Here is a 22,195-nt window from a genome sequence, read left to right as displayed (position 1 = left end):
GGAGTGGCTGGTTGTTGTCGTATATCGAGCGCCAGCAAGTTGACAGGCGAGATACCCAAAACTTGATGATTATAGCGGTCACTCTGTACATGGTAGGCGAACGAAGAGGACACGAATACATCTATGCCTTAAATTCGCCTCGCGTTATGCTTGTGAACAGCACACCGATAGACAGACATTCGGTGACCCTGTCGAGTTCACCGACTGTCCTGTGCGGTGTTCATAAACAAGAGGGCCACATTGGGAGGAGAGATTGGTTGGGACCAGTGGACAAGTCGCAGAATGCATCTATCTCTTGCATGCACGTAGCCATACAGAAATAGTAACTTGCCTTGAGTCTCCGAAACAAAAAGCCTCACAAATGATGGTACATCAAGCCCAATGGGTTTACCGCCTAAGAAGAGGAAAAAGAAATATATATTTACTGCATAACCTCTAACATGCCGAAAGATCGGCGGGCGCCTTGCTAAGCTGAGCTGAACTGCAAGAGAGAGGCGCATTTGCATCTGCATAAGTCTCTTTTTGTTTTTGCTTTGTAAGGGACAAAAGATACGTACCGAAACAGTAACAGAAGCAGAAACAGAAACAGAAACGAGTCCAATTGAGTCGAGTCGGTTGACTTCCCGCAGAGTGGCTTTCATGCAGGTACAAGCGGTCACTGATATCCAATGAATCGCGTGTGGCTTGGGGGTGTGTGATTTTATGAAAATACGCGAGTCAAGTCAGGGATTGGGCCATGTCTTATCCACAGTGGGTAATAGTTACATACGAAAAGACAAACAACATCAGACAAGACCAACAAAGACTCGATCCTCGGGACTTTATGGAATCATGCTCAGTTACATTCGGGAAAATCTAGTGGACCTAACTACGTAGTATACTTTTAGTCCTCGTCTTTGTCTTGAAGAGTTTGATTTCAAAGAGTTGACAAGCATATCCTTGCTTCGAAAAGAGGCGCGGATGTCACACAAGTTTCGGTTCTGGGCTGCAAGAGATGCACGATTGGCAACGGGATTTGGATACTTTGCTGATAGCTTTGTCTTGCATACATTTGAAATTAGACTTTTACGGTGCAGTGTAGTTGCAGAATACATAATGACACATGACTGGCTCGTCAGGTTTGTAGACTAGTATTTGATTGAGTTGAGTCTATAAAAGTGATGTAGCAGAGCTAACAATAGCAATACGTAAACCCAAGGCCGCAAAGCCACATGAATGAGTTCATTACTGACGTGTTTCTTCTTCTTGTAGTAGAGTTTATTAGATTGTAATGATAGTGAACGGACTCTTTACTCTCAGGCTCTCAGACTGTGATTGGTTGTGGCTGTTCAACTTTAGCTGGTTTAGTTGATGAAAAGAGCGAGGCGGGCGCCCTACTTAGCTATAGTTGCTGTATTATAGGCGAGGGTATTCTATTCTATTCTCCCGCTCAGGCTTCATCTTGACGTCCAACCTTTCTTCTTTTTCCATCAGCGTGACCAATTTTAGTCGATCAATTGACGTGGGGACGACACGACACGGACGGCCGCTTCATCCGTATAGAGAAGAGTACCAGTACCAGTACCCCGCCTGAACTACGGAACTACTGCACACTCTTTCTTTTACATTCATTCCTTCACTTGGCCGACGCCTAAACAAATAGAGACAGAAACGAAGCGAAATGAAAAGACTTGTCATGTCGCCCTACCCAATATCAGCCCAATTGATTCTTCCCAATTCTCACGCACTTGCCACAATCATGAATATGTATACTATATGAATTCCAACCAAGATCTGCAGTTCCTTGATGTCCAACGGCTGTGGGAGCCCTATCGTCGATCACGTTGCCACTCGCTGACGCGATCCAATGTGGTGCAGCCAAACGAGGCTGAAACAATTGACGAATAACAACTGATGCTTTTGATACAGCAACTTTCTTAAAACATCAACCATATCATATTTACAAGAATGCTCTCGACAAAAAAACGAGGAATTGAGGCACAGACACACACACGCGTCACATCAGAGCCCAACTACATCGAAGCCTGACTTGTAAACTCCGCCCTTTTGACATTGACCTTGAACAAGTGGTACTTCTGCCCCGAAATCGAGGCTGGGGGCGTGTAGTTCCATCCATCATCCAGACCCGGTTCAACATGTCAACCTTTATGCATCGGGCAGCAACTTGCCGCTGTCATCTGATCTGTCAACGTATCCATTCGAGCCTTGGCCAGGGTCCGGTCCAAATGCTCCCTTGTTAGAACCGAACTCCCAGTACTTGCTTTGTTTCCCAGCCATCACAACCATTCCTTCTGTCCGTGCCATACCTCGGGGCTTTCAGATAGCGGACTCAAGCGTGACCGACATCTCATGTCAATATCAACTCCACACTGCTACGCCTGACCGCTGAATCGTTGGGCATCAGTCCGCCCTCGTCTCCCTCGAGAAGCTGTCCTCGAGACGGACAATCTGAAGCTGGCTGAATCATCGGCAAGCGAAAGCTCCATATCCGCTACCCATGCAATATTCCGACTACATACGCCGTACTGTGCCGCTTACTGTGGATGTCTGGCGTTCCAGCTGAGCGGATGCTAGTAATCAATTGGTGAATCGAGCAGGCTGTTCATGCCTGCAATCCCGCATTTTTGGATCTTCATGACCCTTTCGAGAAGAGCTGAACGGATGGACGTACAATCTCGACATCCACCATCCTGAAAATGGAACCGCAAAGGTGTTGAAGGACATCGCTGAGATCCCTAGCCGATTCCACTGATAATGTCACCTAGTGTAGCGGGCCTATCGTCGCTTACGAGCCCTCTATCAGATCAGATCGGCAAACTACCTACACACCTGTCACGCCGCGCTCCCCCTCACGAATCAAATCCCAGGATTTATCTCCAACCATTCGTCTATCGGCTGTTTAAAGCCCCCCCTAACACAACCGACGACGTCTGTTCGCTGTCCCAAACTGCCGGGGCGCGCAAAATCTACGACACCATGATTCAAATATGACAGGTCGCTTCGACTACCAATACAAGGCGTACCCCCTTCAGTCGCCAGAAACAAAGAAGGGAGGAGGGATGAGAAGACAAAATATAACACCCCTAAGAAAATAACCTAACCTGTTTGAATATGTGAGATGAATCTCATCTGTCCACATCCCTACAGAGATGGGGTTACATCCTGATCGACAAGCGAGGCTAGGTCCTGGCCAACAATCTTGTTGCCTCAGCCTCACCTTCGTGACGCATGACTGCGTGGACTATGCGTGGCAGTGTGCGCTTTGCGCATTCAAAGCCAACCCAGCCTACGAAACATGCAACTGGTGTTTTGTGTAACCTTGACCCAGTTGCCGTGTCTCTCGTTTCTCTTCGCGTGCAGGCAGATGCATGTTAGGACAACCCTTCAGACATTGATTTCCATGTTCCGAATTTGATCGAGTGTGGCATTTTACCGACCCTCTGGAGACTGCCATCCCGGCATTAATTCCTCCCGTGTCATTTGTGGCGTTGTAAGACATGGAAGTCAAAGCCTTTGCTTCTTCCAAGGTTGCCATCACAACCCCTTTGTAGCATACTCAATGCTTTTGAAGCCACGCATATCTGCGAGTGAGACCCGATGGCCATCGGCATGACTGAAAGTTGGAGACAACATGGAAATATCGCTCGATCCAGTACAATAACCTGACCCGGAGCCCGGGGATCGACCGGCATTTCCCGCTCCCGACTTGGTCTCAAATGAGGGCCCTGAATGTCAACACAGTACATGGTGGCCATGGCAGGGTTTTGGTACGACATGCGCCTTGTCTCACTATGGGTAAGGTCCAGTGTGAACATCGTAACCGAGCCCCCTGCAAGTATACATCCCACCTGTTGGGTTACTGTGTTTTCATCTGGTGACATCAACGAGATTGTTGTCAAAAAGCAGGACGTTCATTACAACCAAGAAAGTGTATCCGCCATATATGTGCTATTTTAAAGCTACTGTAGGCCTTTTGCGTTTCGTGGCGGCCATGAGATAAACTAGATTGATGGGATACCCAGAATCTTGGATGGTCTATGGAGTATATAGCCCGCTGGAGCCGATAGAGATGAGTGTGGTATCACATTATCGCAAGCTGTCTGTAAGTGTTAGAAACGTTGGGCTGTAAGCTTCAAGATATAAAAATAAATAGCATAAGAAGTTTGATCTAATTTGCATAAAGTAACCTACCAATTTTGTCTCTTATGCTCCTAGTGGTTAATCCTTTTGATACTCCCGATGACTTGTAAGTCCGGCAGAGGGTCGGTCCTTGTTGATGAGACTGCATATCGGCAAATCGCAACATAGGTATTGTTTTTTCTTTGGGTTGATCTAACTTGAGGACGACAAGCTATTTATGCTTTGTGAGTTTATAAGGGATAGACTCTCTTCGAGGTGCTGATTTATTACAATACAGCACCTACTTTGCCAATGGTCGTACACGATGGTAGATCTAGCACCCTTTATCATGCAGCTAGATAATGGATGATGTTAATGACATGCCACTTTGGACCAGTCACTTAGTAGTTTATGTCCTTCTGCTTTTTGTAAAACAGACTTCTTCCTGACTCGAGTAAAGAAGCAAGCTATAAGCACAATTGTTCGAGATATTGTAAATTTGACAGACATCCGTATAGTCCAAAGCCGATGCTGTTCGGAATGAAACAATGCATAGCTTCACCTGTTGCAACAGTCGGAGGTATGTGATGCCAGACAACAGGTTATCCTTTCGTCCAAGTTCATAACGGATAACATGCACCAGAAAGATATCGGCTAGTCTTGGAAATTAAACAGAATCGGTGAAATGTTGCATTCAGAAGAGTCCCAGTTGTGAAGTCAATACTTACAAGGTTCGAAGGCTTCCAACATGTATGCTTCTCCCTCTAGTGGAGGTCAGCTATAATGACGAGTTTAAAACCACTACTTGGCACTCAAGAACCAGTCTTTGAAAGGAGCTATACATTTGATACACACTAGGCTACCCTGTCAACTGAACTGCAAATGTAGATATGCTGTCTCCAAATGCACAATACAGGCTCAGCAACCGCGGCATCGTGAATTCGATGGAGCGAACTCTATCTCGTACAAACCACAGTAGCTGTTTTCCCATCAGTAGGAAAGTTATGTATGCAACACCTCGTATAACTCCTGCCCAAATAGTAAATATTGGTCTGGATCTGAGCGCCTCTTGACTGGAATTAACTAGATGGTGTTTGGGAATCACGTCAAACACACAGGCCCATTCTGAGCATCGAGATTTCCATCTACTCTACACGTCAAAGTCACCAAGAACTCCATCGATTGTACACCTTAAAGCCACAAGGAACTCTGCCAATCCAACACATTCAAGTCAGGATGCCCGTAAGTACAGCTTAATGCCTAACAGATACAACTATATGTCAATGATATATATATACCATCGCCTACAACCTCACTGTCGGCCCTTTCAGTGGTTCCAGCGGCGGCTTCAGGGGCCGCTGTAGCTACGTAAGTTAATATATAATCTTCTGCCCCCTTTCTATCTTTTACACAAATACAGTACCGTATAATCAAATACAAATGTATATTGATAGTGTGGAAAATATGGCCATAAAGCAATCCAGTGCAGGTGTTTTCTCCGGGGGTGAGCGAAAGAAGAAGAGGATAGAGAAGGAGGAGGAAAGGAAGGATGAAGAGGATACTGCTACCCAACGCAGCAACATCAGCAAAAAACGCAACAAATAAAGCAGCAGCTGGCTGATCTTAAGGTCAGGATGAATAAAAGTGAGGCACGTCTCCCAGCCCCTGCCCCCAAAGAATAAATACGAAATCAAGGAGGTGAAAGACACCGGTTCCTTCAAATTTTTTTTTTACAAGACTACCTACACATACACAATACACGACAAGACATCATCCTTGTCTGAGCATGCACTGATATGGCGAATCTTTATAGTTCGCCATATAGGAATTGAGATAACGGCAAAACCCGAAACCACAGACATATGCTCAAATGCCGTAACAGTAGGCGTCAATTCATGATCGTAATTGTAATTGTGTTTGTAAATTCGCTAGGTGTTCCGATCCCATCGGACTATCCATGCCCACACGCCACCATGAACCTCAAGTCCATAATAATGTTGGACATTTATACCACAATCCCCCACGCATCCTTTGCAAATACTTGCTTAGAACTGGTCTGTCATATGTTGTTAGCTTTGATTGAACGTAGAAAATTCCCGATTTCGTCCGTAATGCATGTGGCATTGTAAACCGGTACAGCTCCAGATAACTTACCAACAGTCATGCTCATGCTAACATCGGTATTTTCCACCATCTTGGTGAACTCCTCAAAGCTTATCTTGCCATCCTTGTCGAGATCGGCCTCCATGATGGTCTTGTCCACGATCTGCTGCAGCTGCTGGTCCTTAAGGTTGCTGCCAACCATCATCTTGAGGACAATAAAAAGCTCTCCGTTGCTAATGTATCCATCGCGGTCAATGTCGTAGACCTTGAAGGCGAATTGGAGCTTCTGCTCCTTGTTTCCCTTGCTGCTGAACGCCGAAAGACCTGTAACGAACTCTTGGAAATCGACGTCACCACCGCCATCTTCATCAAAGATGGCAATCATTCTGAAGGAAGCTGGGTTAGCCTGTTGTAAATATTGGGAGAGGGATGTGGTAGACGGACCGTGTTGCCAGAGGGTTGGAAGAGATCTGAGGAAGACTGAGGAATTCATCGCGCTCGATCGTACCGGAATTGTCCTAGAGGTAAGATTTCGAGTTAGCCGGTTCCTATTCTTGAGTGCATTCTATGCTCCAGCCTTGCGCCACCATCGCCGAGCTTCATCATAAACCCAAAAGTCGGGAAGCTCGCGCACCTTGTCTAGTTTCATGAATCGCTTTCGCAGACGATCAACTTCGTCTCTGTCGACTAGAAACCGCACATCTCAGCATATGATATCACACCAAGACCCCTCCCCCAACCGTGCGTTGAGGTTGGTTCCCAAGGCAGGGTTTCCTCACAGTTGGATCCTTGGACGAGGTTGTCCAAGACTGCGCTGGTGGTGTTGCCCATGTTGGCAACGTGAAGCGAGTTCGAAAGGTAAGAAGGAAACTTTTGATTGGACCGAGATCGGTGCTTTTCGTCGTGGGACGCCGAGAAGATGGAAATAAGTTGTCCAGTTGGGTCGAGTTAATACAAAGTTTGGTTAAGGCTGTATTGCAAGTCTTACTGTCACTGTCACTTTCAGCCGCTAAGTTTGGGTAAGGTTAGTAATTCTAGACCGACCAACCAACCTTAGCATCTTTTGCCTGGGCTGCTCTTCTGCGCAAAGGGGCAGGTGCATAGAGGGGTAATTGACTAGCGGGGCGGGGAGCGAACAGGCCTCCAGGTCGGCTCCTGATGATTTTACGGTAGGCAAGTGTCCATGTGCCGTTTTGATGTTGGCAATAACAATCAGATTGAATCAAGAGGCAAAGACAATAGAGAGAACTTTAAAGGCAAACAACTTCTAGACTTTCGATAATAGAGCTTTTTGCAAATGATTAGACTTTTTAGGAACCACATAAGTACAAAAAAAAAAGCATTCACTTGCACATTAGTCTACCATTTGACCAAGATTCCGTTTTATACGTAGTCGCCTGGCCAGCGACAGACATTCCTGCGGTTCCAGCGCTTGTGTTCACTAAAAGTGTGCGCTGTTAGGCTGCTTTCACAACTGACGAGCGCCCGCTTGGAGAGGCGAACCATGAACCGCCGTATCTTACGGTAGCCCCAACCTGCCCCAAAAATAAGAGGGCAGTGGTCCAAGCGCCCAAAGTACTGCGTAGGCCAACCTACGCTGTAAAGTGACTTTGTCTCGTCTCAGCTGCACACTGTCAGCAAACCCAAATGTCCCGCTCTGCCAGTCAAAGGCCTATTCTCCCTTACCAAAAAACTCCGTGCAGCGAAAAATCTTTGCGCGCCAAAACAAATCCCCAACGTCACCCCATCGAGCCCGACTACGTTGCCATCGAAAAAAAGCTACAACATCACCTTTTACATCGAGTTTGGGCACGATTTCAACTTAATAGACCCCGTTTTATGACTTGATCGCTTTTTTTTGCGGTTTTTCCGCCGCCTAGACGCCCTTCCTCCGACCTCCCTTAACCCCCTGCCAACATGTCATCACGCAAGGTTCGCGTCAAGAAGTTGAATGTCAAAACGACACTTCCAGTCCTCCGCGAAGACCAGATCGATCCCAACGAATACGAAGCCCTTACAACTGATAACCAAATCGCGACAGGTGTCGAGCAGGCCGAGGAAAACGTAAGTGCTTTCTCATTATGCCACCTCTCGTGATATCACGTGTATATTCACGTGATGCAACTTGACTCATCTTTTTATCTGCTTTGATTGGATGGTACTATCATCCAATCAAATGCCACCATGCTCCACCCAAACCTCAATACTTACAATTGCAATAGGAATACCATCTTCAGACTATCCTCAAGGAGGCGGGAACCAGTAATGATCAAGAAATTCCCGTCCCTCCTCCCCAGGAAAGCGACATCAACTATGATGATCTCTATCCTGTTCCTTTCCACAAGCCCTCTTCTTACATTCGCTTCTCACAAACAGTCGAGGAATGCATAACATGCCTCTATGATATGACTACAGAGGACGATGAGTTCCTCAAGCAGTACAACAGTAAACCGCCCGCTACAGGGGCTCTCTCCGAAGATGATTTTGAACACATCATGGAGGTGTTTGAAGACACCGCCGCAGAACAAACCCCATTCGCAGCAGTCGATAATACCGTTGCCGCTTATGATATGATGTTGCCAGGCCTTACTCACCTCAACCAATCGGTTTCGACAGACGTACTCCAGCACGCCAAACCCGTGTACGAGTACTGGAAGTCAAGGCGGCAGGAAGCTGGGAATAAGCCATTGCACCCCAGCCTCAAGTTTGAGACGCACCAGGAGACTGACGACACAGACCCCTTTGTCTGCTTCAGGCGACGCGAGGCTCGCCAAACCCGAAAAACCAGAGCTCGTGACAACAAGATTGCAGAGACCCTCAAGAAGCTGCGCCGCGAACTCGAGGATGGCCGGCAATTGGTTCTTATGGCGTATGAACGTGAAGTGGTGAAACGAGAAGTCATGTCTATGGACCGTGCTATCTTTGAGGAAAGGGCAAGACTCAAAGACATGAAGCTTCGACTGGGGATCAAAGGCGAGGACGAGGATCTCGTCAACCAAAAGGTATGCTTGTCGTGTCCAAACCAGTTCCACTTGGTACTAACTCGCATTGCAGCCTCAAAAACGCAAGCCCGTGGAACCTCCCGTTGTGCGACAACCGACTGGTGCCCATTTGCGGCAACCTGTGCGGTCTGATGGTAGAACTCTTGATGCTGACCTTGTCCTACTCTCCGAAAAGTTGGCAGAGAAGGAGACTGAATTGCGACTCGATATAGAAATGAAGGTTCAGAACCACCGAAAGTGGAACCAGAACCATATTGACCTCACTCGAGAGCCACTGTCGCCAGTCAAGGAACAGGGCACAGAAGTCAAGTTCCGACAAGCTAAGACGCAGTATTTGATGACGCCTCCGGCGTCCACATCTTCGGAGATGGAAGTAGATGAGATTGCGCCTGACGCCATGCAGCTGGATAAACGCGAACCACCTGTGTTCCAGTTCACCGCTGGGTCAGGCGAACAGTCGAAGGGTAGCCAGCCAGCCTTCCGTCGCCGTATCGGTCGCTTGAATCGATTGTGGATTGACCGACGAGGCATGGTGACGCCACCACGGGAACTTGGTGATGATAGGTCGGATCGGTGGAAGTATGACTCTGACTCTGACGATGATGAACCGCCTGTGTACGAAGTGGATCCATTCGACACCCGAGCACTCAAGTTCAGAGCGACAATTCCGCTGAATCCTTACATGTTCAGAGGACGTCCAGCAGTTCCCCCAGAAGCTGTAGCAGCAGCGCAAGCACAGGCTGGCAATCGAGCACTACCATCGCCAGCAGTAGCAGCAGCGCATGCGCATGCTCAAGCACACGCTCAAGCAGCAGCACAAGCGCACCTGGCGGCGCAGGCCCAAGCCAAGGCCCAAGCGGTAGCACAACAACAGGCCCAAGCGGCCCAAGCTGTGCCATGAGCGGAGGGCGCGGAGAAGGATTGTATGAATATGGCGGTTGTTTGTTTTATACCCATTACTTGAAGAACAGAGCGGCGGACCGCTGGGCAAAGTCGACAAACCCCGGCGGTCATCAAATTCGCCGTGTATTATTTAGTCGTTGACGAGGGCATTGCAAGGAGTTTCGGAGCGGGTGGTCGGTTCTCGGGCTTGAACATGGGATAGCCTATTTGATGGCCCGGATCGAGAAAAATGAAAAAATAAGAACGGTATCATGACGACCGCAACAAGAACAGTTCCATAATGATCATCTTTTGAGACGTGTTCGTTCGTGACTGTAGTAAAAGAAGTTGTAGTGAGAGCGTGAGATGGTCATGTGGGTGCCATGCTGTAGGCTGAGGGGAAGCTAGGGTCGGGATATGATGTGCCGGCTCAGCGAAGACGAGTTCTTGGTGCTGGCAAAATAACGACAATCTGGCAAGTAGAAGAACGTAGATACATGGTTGTAGTAGGCTGTGCGTAGAACGAACTGAAGCTGAAGAGTCAGATTGCGAGGTTGTAAAAGGTGGTCAAGCTTGGCCAGGAACCTGGCTGATATCGTATCAACAAGGGTCTTGCAGCTGTGTAAGAAAGGAGGACACGGATAACAAGAATCACAGCGTGTATCGCAGAAACGAGATTTGTAAAATATATCTTCTAGAAGTGATATTGGAAGGCATAGAGTAGACAGGGAAAAGATCCTGGGCGCAGAATGAGAGTGATGGAGGAGGCTTTGAAGTGGAGGGTGGGCTGCGGGTGAAGGAAAAGTGGCCGGCGAACCGGACGTTGTGGATTTACACGAACTTGATTAGTAGCCACAGCAGTCTTTCCTGACAGGTTGTGGCTAGTGGGCCTCGGAAAACACAGAAAAAACCTCGATCTTTTTATTTATTTTCTGCATGATGGTTTTATATAGCTTGTAATTACAGCCGCTTCAGATATAGTACTGATAACCTCAAGAACGTACACCTATCAGTGACAGACCAGCTCGAGCGGAATGTATATACATTGCTTTCTAGTGATAAAGAATGTCTTGTGTCTTTATTCACAACCAATTCTAAAGATCTACCGTCATATATCTTTTTGTTCTTTTTTACCAACCATTCACGGTTTAGTTAGGACCCTGAAGATTGTAAAAAAGAAAAACGGAACCTTCCGCCCCCTCCAGGCACTTCCACTTTGATCCAAGGCAAATGTGGCTGGTGATGGCATGACGCCTGTCGAACTTGACTGTCTAAGCGAGGCGAGGGGTTTGTAACTGCTGCCCTTTTCAAACGACGAGAAAGAGGATCTGCCCCTCTATCGATTAGAGAGTCTTATCACATTCTTGACATCACTAACAAAAGATCAGATAGATATTCAAGTAGCATTTTAAAGATATCAAGTATAGTTCTTATTCAATTATTTTTTTATCTTTCTGATTTATGACAAAGCTATATGCATATGCAACTCACCTGTGCAGGTAGACCCTCATCAACGTCAACACCATCATCTCGACAACCCCCACCTTTTCATCCTCCCATCTTCAACTTCACTGCCACGCCGCATCACATCAAAAATGGCATTCACAAACAAATCCTCATATATCGCCCTCGGCTGCGAAGGCTCAGCCAACAAGCTCGGCATAGGCGTCATCCTCCACACACCAACCGAAACCAAGATTCTCTCCAACCTCCGCGACACATTCGTCTCCCCTCCAGGCACAGGATTCCTCCCCAAAGACACAGCCGCGCACCATCGCGCACACTTCGTCCGTCTCGCCCGCGAAGCCCTCGCCGAGGCGAAAATTACGCCCGCAGATGTCGACTGTATCTGTTACACAAAAGGACCCGGCATGGGTGCCCCGTTGAATTCGGTCGCTGTGGCCGCCAGAGCGTTAAGTCTGCTCTGGGATAGACCACTTGTAGGTGTGAATCACTGCGTGGGACACATTGAGATGGGAAGATATATCACCGGCGCAGAGAACCCAGTTGTGCTGTATGTTTCGGGTGGTAACTCGCAGGTTATTGCGTATGCGGAGCAGCGATACAGGATATTTGGCGAGACGCTGGATATAGCTGTTGGAAATTGTCTCGATCGATTTGCTCGTACGCTCGAGATCAGCAACGACCCTGCGCCAGGTTACAATATTGAACAGCTGGCCAAGAAGGGAAGCAAACTATTGGATATTCCTTACGCGGTCAAGGGCATGGACTGCTCGTTCTCCGGCATTCTAGCGTCTGCTGATGCCCTCGCTGCGCAGATGAAAGCTGGCGCAGACTTCACACCCGAAGACCTGTGCTTTTCACTACAAGAAACAGTATTTGCCATGTTGGTGGAGATCACAGAACGAGCTATGGCGCACGTTGGGTCCTCACAAGTTCTTATTGTTGGAGGCGTTGGTTGCAACGAGAGATTGCAGGAGATGATGGGACACATGGCGCGAGAGCGAGGAGGATCCGTATATGCGACTGACGAGAGATTTTGTATTGATAACGGTATCATGATTGCGCATGCTGGGTTATTGGCATATGAGACGGGATTCAGGACGTCATTGGAAGAGAGTACTTGCACGCAGAGATTTAGGACCGACGAGGTATTCATCAAATGGAGAGATTGATTCCCCCAATAACAAAATTATGATGGCTATTTTCTTGAATGTATTTGCAGGAATTGAGTTGTGAAATACCTCATATCCGCTCTATCGTGGTGGAGTATATTTGACATACCTCTTGGCGGCATTCCCGTCAGTCGTCTGATGTCCAGCTACAAGCTTAAGCCAAAACAACGTCCCAGCTTATCTAGAGCCTATTCCCTCATATATACTTCATACGCAGTAATCGTTCCAACATCATATCGTAGCTTTGCTGTCAGCATGTTTGAGCATGCAGTAGTCCGAAGCTTATGCATCCGTTCGATGCCCTCTAACATATGCTTCATTCATCCTCACTTAACTTTCGTCGGAAGCAGTGGGTTTGTAGACGATCGTGGTTACATACTAAACGATGTAAGCATCACTCTTTTTGTACTAATCATAATTAAACATACCTTATCCCTATATCGAGTAGTAGCAGAAACAGCAAGAATATTGTTCTTAATGCTACTAGTGGCAAGATGGTTCAGTATCGTGTGATTTGGCATGTTGAGAACACTGTTGTCGTCCTTCATAAGAGTCGCTGCGTTTAGTATCGGCTTGCTTAGGAAGCCTGGCAAAGCAGGGGGATTCGGTAGTCTCTCGATTGCATTAACTGCGTATTGGTACGCTTGCGAATCCTCAGCCTGGTCAAAGTCGACAAGGTATTTCGGAATTTGACTACGATACGCTTCTGGAGGGGGCACAGGCTTGCCCTTCGGTTGGGGCGGTGGCTTCGAACCTCCAGGGACTCCCCCCTGAGCTTGCTCAATCGCCTGAGCAGCAGCAGCAGCCTGAACTTCGGCGTGCGAAGCGGCCGGGGGTGCAGGAACCTTGTGGGCATCATCGGGGCTGACTTCGATGTAGTTGACGAGGTTGTTGCCAAAGTCTACAGTGGTGGGTAGATCAGGAGATGTCTGCATAATACCATCCACCAAAAAGCGGACATGATGAGTGCCTGGCAGAACATAAACTGTCGTTGAGAAACAGCCTGGGCGACCCTCGCTAGATGATACGTTAGCGACCGCATTTTGTAAACACATTCCTCACAAATCCTGAATCGCATGAGGGACGATCTTGTACAACGATGGCCCGAGACCACAAAGCAGCCACGGAAACACAGACGGCGCAGTGATCGCCTCATGTCTCAGAGAAGTCAATAAATAGCATCATGACACTTACATGGGATGCAACCGTTGCTTACGATTCCATTGAAAAATGGTTCCAGTCACATAAATCTTGTCGCCCCCACTAAGCCATTCCAGCTTGGTCTGGACAACAGGTCTAGTCTTGTCGACCCGCAACTCCTCACCGTCCTCTTCATCTACTGTCGTAGCGCTGAGGGCAGAACTCTTGCGGGTGATTCCGTCCAAAGAGTCGATGGGCTCGACATCAGCCTCTTGATCATTCTCTGGTGCTAGAATTGGAGATCCTGGTGTATGTACTTCCTCGTCGATAGGAAGAGGAAGACGAGGGGGTCGAGTCAGGTACATGTCTGTAATACTGCTGTTTGGGATCAACCCAGAGTCGTGGACGTGGGCGGATTGATGTGATCGTAGAGAAGAGGACTCCATAGGGACGTCGAGGGGCTTGGTCGGTTCGTCGCGATGGTGCAATTTGGATTCGGGCGTTGCAGCACCTTGTTTCTCGGCGATGGCCTTAGCATCAGAGGAAGAAGCAGTCTTGTGCACCGCGGTAAAGTTGCTGTGTGGGGAGCCGCTAAGAGAAGACACCGCCGTAGGAGGCAAACTCTTTGGCCGATTGATCACCGTTGAGCCCTGGGCCTGGGCCATAGAAGGCTCCGGCGGCGCGGCAGAGCGATGCGTGTGCCCGGTAATGATATTGCGGGCATCCTTGCGCAGATGATGGCGGGGAGATTCGTGGCCATGAAGATGACCGTGGGCCGAACCCGGAGCTGAAGTAGTCGGCGTGGTCGGTTTGGAGGACGAAGACGTGTTGTTACCCATATTTGCGACCTCCTGTCCCCTCAAAGGGATATCCTTTGTCTCTTGAAAGCGTTGGCGATCGTGGGGTTGTGTCTAAATTTTGTAACCGCGGTTGGGGAAATGTTCGGTTTGTCGATATCTTATCGGTACAATGACACAAGCATCAAGCCTGAATTGAATGACGCAGCAAAGTTGGCGACTAACGAAATGATTTGTTGGGAAATTCTGTACGTTGCGCGCCCAGCGCCAATTGGGCGTTTGTGTCAAGAAAAGAGGTGGACGAGCAGGAAACGGCCTGACCTGACACGGCAGGGTTGGTGTGTAAGAATCCGGGGGTGACAAGACGGGTCTTTTGTGTAGCGTGATGTGAGGATAAATGAATCAGATTTCGGATTTCTAATGCAAAGAAGGGTGTACGAATTTCGCTGTCCAAAAATAAGAATGTATTGTCTCGCTGTATGGTGATAATGCGATGAATAGCAAGAGAAAAAGATGTTGTTTATGCTGTTTTGTGGTATGTTCTGAGGCGTTTATTTCAATCCGTCGTCGCCAGTTTGTTCGTCGTCGGTCGCGGGGGTGGAGATGGAGGGAGATTGATGAAATGGAGGAAGGGAAAAGGAAGAGAACGGGTGGGATGTTTGAGTCGTGGTGGGGAGTCTGATAAGTGACGATTCAGAGGTACTTTGATCTACTCGCAGTGTTGCCCATCAACAAAGTCACTCAACAGCTCTCATTAACATGAGCTCCCATGCCCATGAGGTCTCCACTCAATCTCGATAGACATGAGCTCTCATCCACAACAGCTCAAGGGAGCTCCAGGGGAGGTCGATCTAGCCTCTACTCCATACATTATCTATAATCATAGATATTCTACACCTAGACAACATATTAAGCTTAGGTGTTTCCTGCCATCAGTATTGAACCTTTGACAACTCCTTCCTCTCTCAACACTGTATTTCATCGTCAACCTTGGCTTATGATGTAATTCTCCCTGTCTAGACAACACAACCTCACTCATTTCATACCAAACAACACAGCTTCTCACCACCGGCTCCAATATGCCCGATCACGCACTCCCGACCTCCATAGTCGTGGCAGCGACACATGCTGAACAAGCTTCACCGACAATCTCTCCGTTCATTCTCGCTTTTGATATCACTGTTGCTGTCTTCACCTGGATCTTCTCATTCGACTGGTCCGCTCTCTTCCTACGCATCTTTGCTATCGTTAGCTTTCCCTTTCGTCTTATTCTGTTTCCATTATCTTTAGTTGCCAATGTCCTTCTTACTGTTTTTGCTCCTGCTATATACTTGTTTTCTTATATGGTAGCTGGAGCGCGTTCTGTTTGGGCATTTTTGGCTGGCTTAGAGGTATGTTAACCAACCACAACTAGGTAGACATGGGATAACAAGCTAACATCCTGTAGCCATTGTACACATTTGTAAGACTATTCAGCTCTCCAAATATCTCTTCCTACCCTAATTTGATTTTAGTTTGGTGCAGCTGCTGGCGTTGGCATCATGGCCGGTGTCGCCATAGCCCTCTTCTCATCAATCATCACATCCTACCTTGGAATGCAGAATGACGACCTCGGTCCAAAGCGATCAGCTTCGAAGGAAAGCCTCCTCGAAACAAGCAGTCGGAGAGACTCGCTGTCCTCAGACACGGATCTTGGGTGGCAATGGCTAGACTCATCCAGCTCGAGACGCCGGCCAACTAGTGGTTTACTGTCACAGACGATTCACGAGGAGGACGATGACTCAGAGTATTGATCGTATATGAACGCTATGGTACACCAAAATAAAGCCACGAGCTTCCTGACCTAGGGATAATTTCATATCTCGTGTTTCTTAAAATCAAAGGGTTAAAGTGTGAGGACCTTTTGTGTACATCCCTGATGCGTCGCTTCACCCAAACGCCAGATATATGGCTGGCCTTGTCAAATATGTTCTCTCTCCTTATTTCATTCCGTTGCGCCGTCCGTGTTCCTGCTATGCCCGAAACGACAATGATTAGAATCCTGCCCGTTCCTCTATGAAACTCCATAAGGCAGTCTCGGTCGCCGCTGGGGTCCAGGCGTTTGTCGTCGCCCTTGATCCATGAGTCGTATGTATCCGTTAACATCTGCCGTTATGACCGTTGTCGATTGATTCTATCTCCGATACCCGTTGTGATCGGGCCTGTCTCGGTCTCTTGATCGGTCGTGCCTTGGTGATCTGCTACGGCTCACGGTGCCACGGTCCCTATCAAAACGACGATCCTCTCTGCTATTGCGGCGTCGACGGTCATCCCTGGGCGGCGGGCGATCATCTCGTGGCGGTGGGCGATCGTCCCTTCGCCGGCCTGGATCATCTCGGTTGTATGCGGGGATGTAAGTGTCGACGTCTGGTGCCCTTGGTCCAGGTGGCCCTCTAGGGCGAGGAGGCCCTCGCTCTCGAAAGTCCGCATCATCGTTATTGGGAGGTGGCCGTGGAGGCAATCCAGCACCTCGCTCTCGTTGCCAAGCAGGGCGACGATCGTCGGGTCCATTACGATACCTACCTCCGTTCACGCCGTTGCGGCCATTTCCATAAGGCTCATTGCTATTGAAGCCTGCTGTAGCGCCGTTGGCGTCGGGGCCAACGCCCACAGTTCCGCCCTTGGGGGCAGGAGGTAGAGCGGCCTTGCGATCGTGGAACTTTCTACGGTCCAACTCGTGACTCTCTTCGTAGGTGGGGATCTCATGAGGTTCAAGTGGCAGAGGCTGCATCTTGAACCATGGGTGTTGCAAAGCATCAACTGCATTGATTCGTGTCCGCCAATCAAGTCTGAGAAGTTCTTTAAGTAACGAGACTGCTCCCGAGCCGTACCTGAAGGCGATGTTAGTGATAGGGCATGACTTGATGTTTGATACGACTTACTGTTTGAAGCGGTTGTCGAGGTTCCCTGTTCGTAGCCGAGGAGTCAAGTGCTCGGCACCAGGCAGTGATTTCCATCGGGGCATGTTCTCTTCGTTGGGAGAGCCCATGAGGTCCCAGATGATATCGAGTTGTGCGGCATCGCTCTCACCCGCCAAGATGGGCTTTCCATGTAGCATTTCGCCAAAAACGCAGCTGTACCAGTCGTTAGTATCAACAAAGTATCAAAGCCGTCGGGCGGTACTCACCCTACTCCCCATACGTCAATAGCGGGGGTGTATTGCCGCAGTTGTAGCAAAAGCTCAGGTGGTCGGTACCATCTAGTGACAACTAGGCCGGTGTAATCTCGTTTACCTTCGCCCATGTGAACTCCAGACTGTGGCGTCTTTCCGTCGTAGTGTCGGGCAAGACCAAAATCAGCAATTTGCAGGATACCCTTGTTGTTGATCAGCAAATTGGCCGCCTTCATATCGCGGTGCAAGATGCGACTATCATGTAGGTATCGAAGACCCTCGAGGAGCTGCAACATGTAGCATTTGATCTGGGGCTCCTTGAACTGGACTGACGGGTTGTCGAGGAGGCCGGACAGATCGTGGTCCATGTAGGGAGTAGCCATGTATACGATAGGCTTTTTGCGCTTATCGGCTGAAGGGGTGGTCAGTCTGGAATGATGAGGTGCAGTCAAAACTGCTTACTTTGTCTGGTAGGGTGCTCGATAGCCATATCCTCTAGTCTGAGAATATTCTTGTGTGACAAAAGCTTGAGAAGCTTGATCTCGCGGAGGGCGGTAATAGGGAACTTGTCTTTGTCAGTGTGGCTATCTCGGTGGGGTGGTACAGGTACATACACCATCCTTCTCATGATGCATGATGATCTTCTTCAAAGCGACGAGGGCGCCAGTTCTGCGCAGTCGGGCACGATGAACCTCACTAGGAAAGGGTTAGTACAAACGATCGAGTTTTATTATTGTTGTAGTCATCGAAGTATGCCGCGATGGTGAAATCGTACCCAAAGGTTCCCTCTCCCAACTTGCCCAACAGCTCATAGTCGGAAATGCGCGAGCAGCCCTTGAAACTCGACCGTGGCCTCAAATGATTCAGGGCAAAAGTTCGAGGCGAAGTGCCATCAGGGGTTGTTTCTGATAGTTTCTCCATCTCGTCGAGTCGAGGTTGCGCGATGTTGAATTTGATGTCGGCTCGAGAGGTTGACGAAGGATGCGCGCGTCAAAGAGAGTGAGGCGAGGAGGCTTGCTATAGGATTCGCATCGCTTTTTAATCATGGATCATGGGTGAAAAATGGAAGAAACTTGGACGTTTTAGGATTAATAAATAGTAAAGAGTTGAACAATTGGCGCTGATAGAGGATCAATAGGGAGAGAGGGTGTTTTTTTTTTGCAGTAGGGATGTTTGTCGCCCCGTTGATTGATCCTATTGTCAATGCACTGCACCGACAATAAGGCCAAGGCGAGCGAGCTGGAGAGTTTAGAGAGGCGCATCAAGGCGGTGAGTGAAGACACACGGCAGAATAGTTGAAAGAGGACTAGCTTTTGCAGATAATGGGCAGGCATTCCAAGAATACGTATCTGCAAACCCTTGCGCATCTGGATCCATCCTGTCCATCATTTAATACAGGTTTAGCTGATCGCCATTATCAAGATTATCTCTCCTTTTTAGCGATTCTCTTGCAGTAGGGGACCGTTTGCGATCGTGTTGTTGGTACGTCACATGTAGTCACTGAGTAATTCTAGCATTCTATCAGTGTACATCAGTACATACTACCTCGAAGATTTGGGTATTGAACCAAAGACAATCAAGTGTTTGATTAGACTCGACCTGACGTAGCTATTAATGTTTGCAAGTGTTCGCATCTGTACCGTAAATGCATGCATCCCCCGTAATCGGAGGCATTGAGGGCAACCTACGGCAACAAGTTGACAGGCCAAGATTAGTAGACAAACAGCCCGAATGAATCCACTTTGTTCTAGGCTTTTGCCATGGAAAACCGTCTTGCCAGGCCTGCCTTGCCCACAGCCCAAAGTACGCACGTCCATTCAATCAGTAATTACCTATTAGTATCAGAATTCATTCTCCCCCACGTCTTTGGAGATTGTTTCTCTGGGGTAAAGAATAAGAGGTCCATACAGTTTATATTCAACTGCATCAGCTTCAGTATATATACTGAATAGTGTTCATAAGTCACGTAATAATTAAATATATCCATTTTCCATCCGAATCATCTCATTCACCGTCTTGTCGAAATTCGTCTGGTCACCTGCCAGTCCCAATCTCAAAACACCATGAACGAAAACGACTTGCAATAAACTGATCACCAACACAGCATTTGAATAAGTAGCCTTTTAAGCAACCAAGCCCTTGCAAGCAAATCCTGTACTGCCTTGTTTTCCCACACCGATCGATGCTTCGTTTTCCTTCTCTTATTGTTTTTTTAGCCTATTGCAGATTTGGCAATGTACACCATCTCTAACTCGCCAGTCCCCGCGAGATATCGAGTTTCTGTTACCCCTTCATAACCTCCAACGGATCCACTTGATGGTCTTCGTTCGTCTTTGTCCACAAGGTTTTTTTGCTTTAAATAAATCACCCGGACGTTGCGCGTGCCATAGATAAAATTTCTCTCTCCTCTTATCCTCAATTAAATATTGTCTCTCGTCAACGCTTGATTGATCTTTTGTGAATTGATATCAGAAAGTCCTGATCGACATAGACGCCATTATCTCGTCTTCCGCTCTTATCTAACTTGATCGATACAACAGATACACTCTCACCGTGTTACTTTCAGTCAATTAGCAGACTCCGAAGTCTGAATCTTCCCAGACTCTTTTACTATACACATACACATACTCTCAAAATGAGCAGAGCAGGCTCACCCGGCGTACCCGTCAAGGTGGTCCCCGAGACCAGCTACCCAGAGTCTCGGGTCTTGATTATCGGCACTGGAGGAACAATTTGTATGCAACAAGGCCCCGACGGTCTTCAGCCAACCGACAACTTTTTAGAGAATGCCATGGCCCCTCGCCCATCATTCAATGACTTCTCTAATCCAGGTAATTCTGACTATACCCTCACTCACTTACTCCACATTCTCACATCTCATAGGCACCCTGCCTGCCATTCGTGACGGAGCAAAGATTCAAATTGACAGTCTTCGCACTCCAGCCACAGCTTACAACCGCCATGTTCGCTATGGTATTATTGAGTTCAGCCCTCTGCTCGACTCGAGCTCCATCTCCGCCCATGACTGGGACGCCATGGCTTCCTGTGTTGAAGAGAACTACCACTTATTCGACGGCTTTGTAATTCTCCACGGAACAGACTCTCTCGCTTACACGGCATCTGCCCTCTCTTTCATGATGGAGAGTCTTGGAAAACCCGTCATTCTTACCGGCTCTCAGGCGCCCATCTTTGCTCTCCAATCCGATGGTGTCGATAACCTCTTGGGCTCGCTCATTATCGCAGGAACTTTCACCATTCCCGAAGTCTGCCTCTTCTTCCACCACCGTCTTTACCGCGGTAACCGCAGCGCAAAGGTCTCCGCGACAGAATTCGAGGCTTTCGCCAGTCCTAACAGCGAGCCTCTCGCCAAGGTGAACGGTCTCGGCATCAGTGTCAATTGGCCTCTCGTCCTTCGCCCTACCTCTATCGCGAAATTCCATGTTACAAAGGGTCTTGACACTACCCACGTTGCCTGCTTGCGTGTCTTCCCCGGTATCAAGCCTGAGATGATTGACGCTGTTCTTCACCTGCCTGATATTCGGGGTCTCATTCTGGAGACATTTGGAATGGGCAACATCCCTGGTGGTTCTGATGGCCCTCTTACACAAATTATTAAGGCCGCTGTTGAGCGAGGCATCGTCGTCGTGAATGTCAGCCAGTGTGTCAACGGCTTTGTCTCGCCCGTGTACGCACCTGGAACCGTCCTCGGTCGCGCAGGCGTCATTTTTGGTCTTGATCTTACTGCCGAGGCAGCCCTCACCAAAGTATCATACCTTCTCGCCCAGCCAAACCTATCAACCAAGGAGATCCAGGAGAAACTCTCCCGATCGCTGCGCGGTGAGATGACAGAGATTGCCCACCAGAGCTTCTCACACCCCGCGGGCTCACTTGACTTTGCCGCATCCCACCTCACGGCAAGCGAGAGAGCATTCTCGGCACTTGGCTACGCGATCGAGAACGGCGAACTCAAGGTTGTCAAGGAGCTTCTGCAGGGTGAAGGCGCGCAGTTGCTCAAGCAATCGGATTATGCGGGGAACACTGCCGCGCATCTTGCGGCGGTGGCTGGAAACACCGAAATCCTCCTGGAGCTGCTACAGCAGGGCGCGAGTGTACACGAACGTAACAAGGCTAACCTCTCGCCACTGTATGTCGCAGTCAAGTCAGGCCAGGAGCCTTGTGCACAGCTTCTGCGCATCGCGGGTGCGCACTTGGCGGTGGAAGAGAGGGAGACGATGCCTGGTTATGTGACACCCAAGTATAGTCACTTTGGCAAGCATGAATTGTGATTACATCAGACCATGTTTTCTCTTCTTTTTTCCTGGTTTGTCAGTTGCGGATCGCTTGTTTGGAACTTTTGGTTATGGT

General features: G+C 48.5%; 7 protein-coding genes across 7 annotated transcripts; 4 read left to right on the top strand and 3 right to left on the bottom strand.

Moving 5' to 3' along the window:
• Positions 1-6,164: 6,164 nt before the first annotated feature.
• FSST1_001649 (calcineurin regulatory subunit B) lies at positions 6,165-7,053 on the bottom strand (the record flags this gene model as incomplete). The annotated part of the gene is made up of 5 exons (XM_083227562.1): positions 6,165-6,175; positions 6,274-6,608; positions 6,667-6,740; positions 6,857-6,909; positions 7,002-7,053. The coding sequence occupies 5 exons, from the start codon at positions 7,051-7,053 to the stop codon at positions 6,165-6,167; spliced, it is 525 nt and encodes a 174-aa protein (XP_083091831.1).
• Positions 7,054-8,139: 1,086 nt separating this feature from the next.
• Positions 8,140-10,125, top strand: FSST1_001648 (enhancer of polycomb-like-domain-containing protein; the record flags this gene model as incomplete). Its single annotated transcript, XM_083227561.1, has 3 exons — positions 8,140-8,286; positions 8,445-9,224; positions 9,277-10,125. 3 exons carry the CDS (start codon positions 8,140-8,142, stop codon positions 10,123-10,125), a joined length of 1,776 nt encoding a protein of 591 aa, XP_083091830.1.
• Positions 10,126-11,701: 1,576 nt separating this feature from the next.
• Positions 11,702-12,742, top strand: FSST1_001647 (tRNA N6-adenosine threonylcarbamoyltransferase; the record flags this gene model as incomplete). Its single annotated transcript, XM_083227560.1, has 1 exon — positions 11,702-12,742. One exon carries the CDS (start codon positions 11,702-11,704, stop codon positions 12,740-12,742), a length of 1,041 nt encoding a protein of 346 aa, XP_083091829.1.
• Positions 12,743-13,072: 330 nt separating this feature from the next.
• On the bottom strand, positions 13,073-14,721 carry FSST1_001646 (5'-AMP-activated protein kinase beta subunit, interation domain-containing protein; the record flags this gene model as incomplete). The annotated part of the gene is made up of 3 exons (XM_083227559.1): positions 13,073-13,120; positions 13,171-13,759; positions 13,937-14,721. The coding sequence occupies 3 exons, from the start codon at positions 14,719-14,721 to the stop codon at positions 13,073-13,075; spliced, it is 1,422 nt and encodes a 473-aa protein (XP_083091828.1).
• Positions 14,722-15,758: 1,037 nt separating this feature from the next.
• FSST1_001645 (uncharacterized protein) lies at positions 15,759-16,472 on the top strand (the record flags this gene model as incomplete). The annotated part of the gene is made up of 3 exons (XM_083227558.1): positions 15,759-16,070; positions 16,127-16,141; positions 16,194-16,472. 3 exons carry the CDS (start codon positions 15,759-15,761, stop codon positions 16,470-16,472), a joined length of 606 nt encoding a protein of 201 aa, XP_083091827.1.
• A 380-nt stretch (positions 16,473-16,852) lies between these two features.
• On the bottom strand, positions 16,853-18,751 carry FSST1_001644 (kinase-like domain-containing protein; the record flags this gene model as incomplete). Its single annotated transcript, XM_083227556.1, has 6 exons — positions 16,853-17,549; positions 17,601-17,792; positions 17,846-18,242; positions 18,293-18,395; positions 18,445-18,526; positions 18,606-18,751. The coding sequence occupies 6 exons, from the start codon at positions 18,749-18,751 to the stop codon at positions 16,853-16,855; spliced, it is 1,617 nt and encodes a 538-aa protein (XP_083091826.1).
• A 1,714-nt stretch (positions 18,752-20,465) lies between these two features.
• Positions 20,466-22,116, top strand: FSST1_001643 (asparaginase-domain-containing protein; the record flags this gene model as incomplete). Its single annotated transcript, XM_083227555.1, has 2 exons — positions 20,466-20,661; positions 20,714-22,116. 2 exons carry the CDS (start codon positions 20,466-20,468, stop codon positions 22,114-22,116), a joined length of 1,599 nt encoding a protein of 532 aa, XP_083091825.1.
• Positions 22,117-22,195: the final 79 nt, after the last annotated feature.

The sequence above is a fragment of the Fusarium sambucinum genome, chromosome IV (genome assembly GCF_050947815.1).
Source record: "Fusarium sambucinum isolate potato_lamoka chromosome IV, whole genome shotgun sequence".
Lineage (NCBI taxonomy): Eukaryota > Fungi > Ascomycota > Sordariomycetes > Hypocreales > Nectriaceae > Fusarium > Fusarium sambucinum.
Note: the sequence above shows the minus strand (reverse complement) of the source record. Positions and strands in the feature narration are given on the sequence as shown.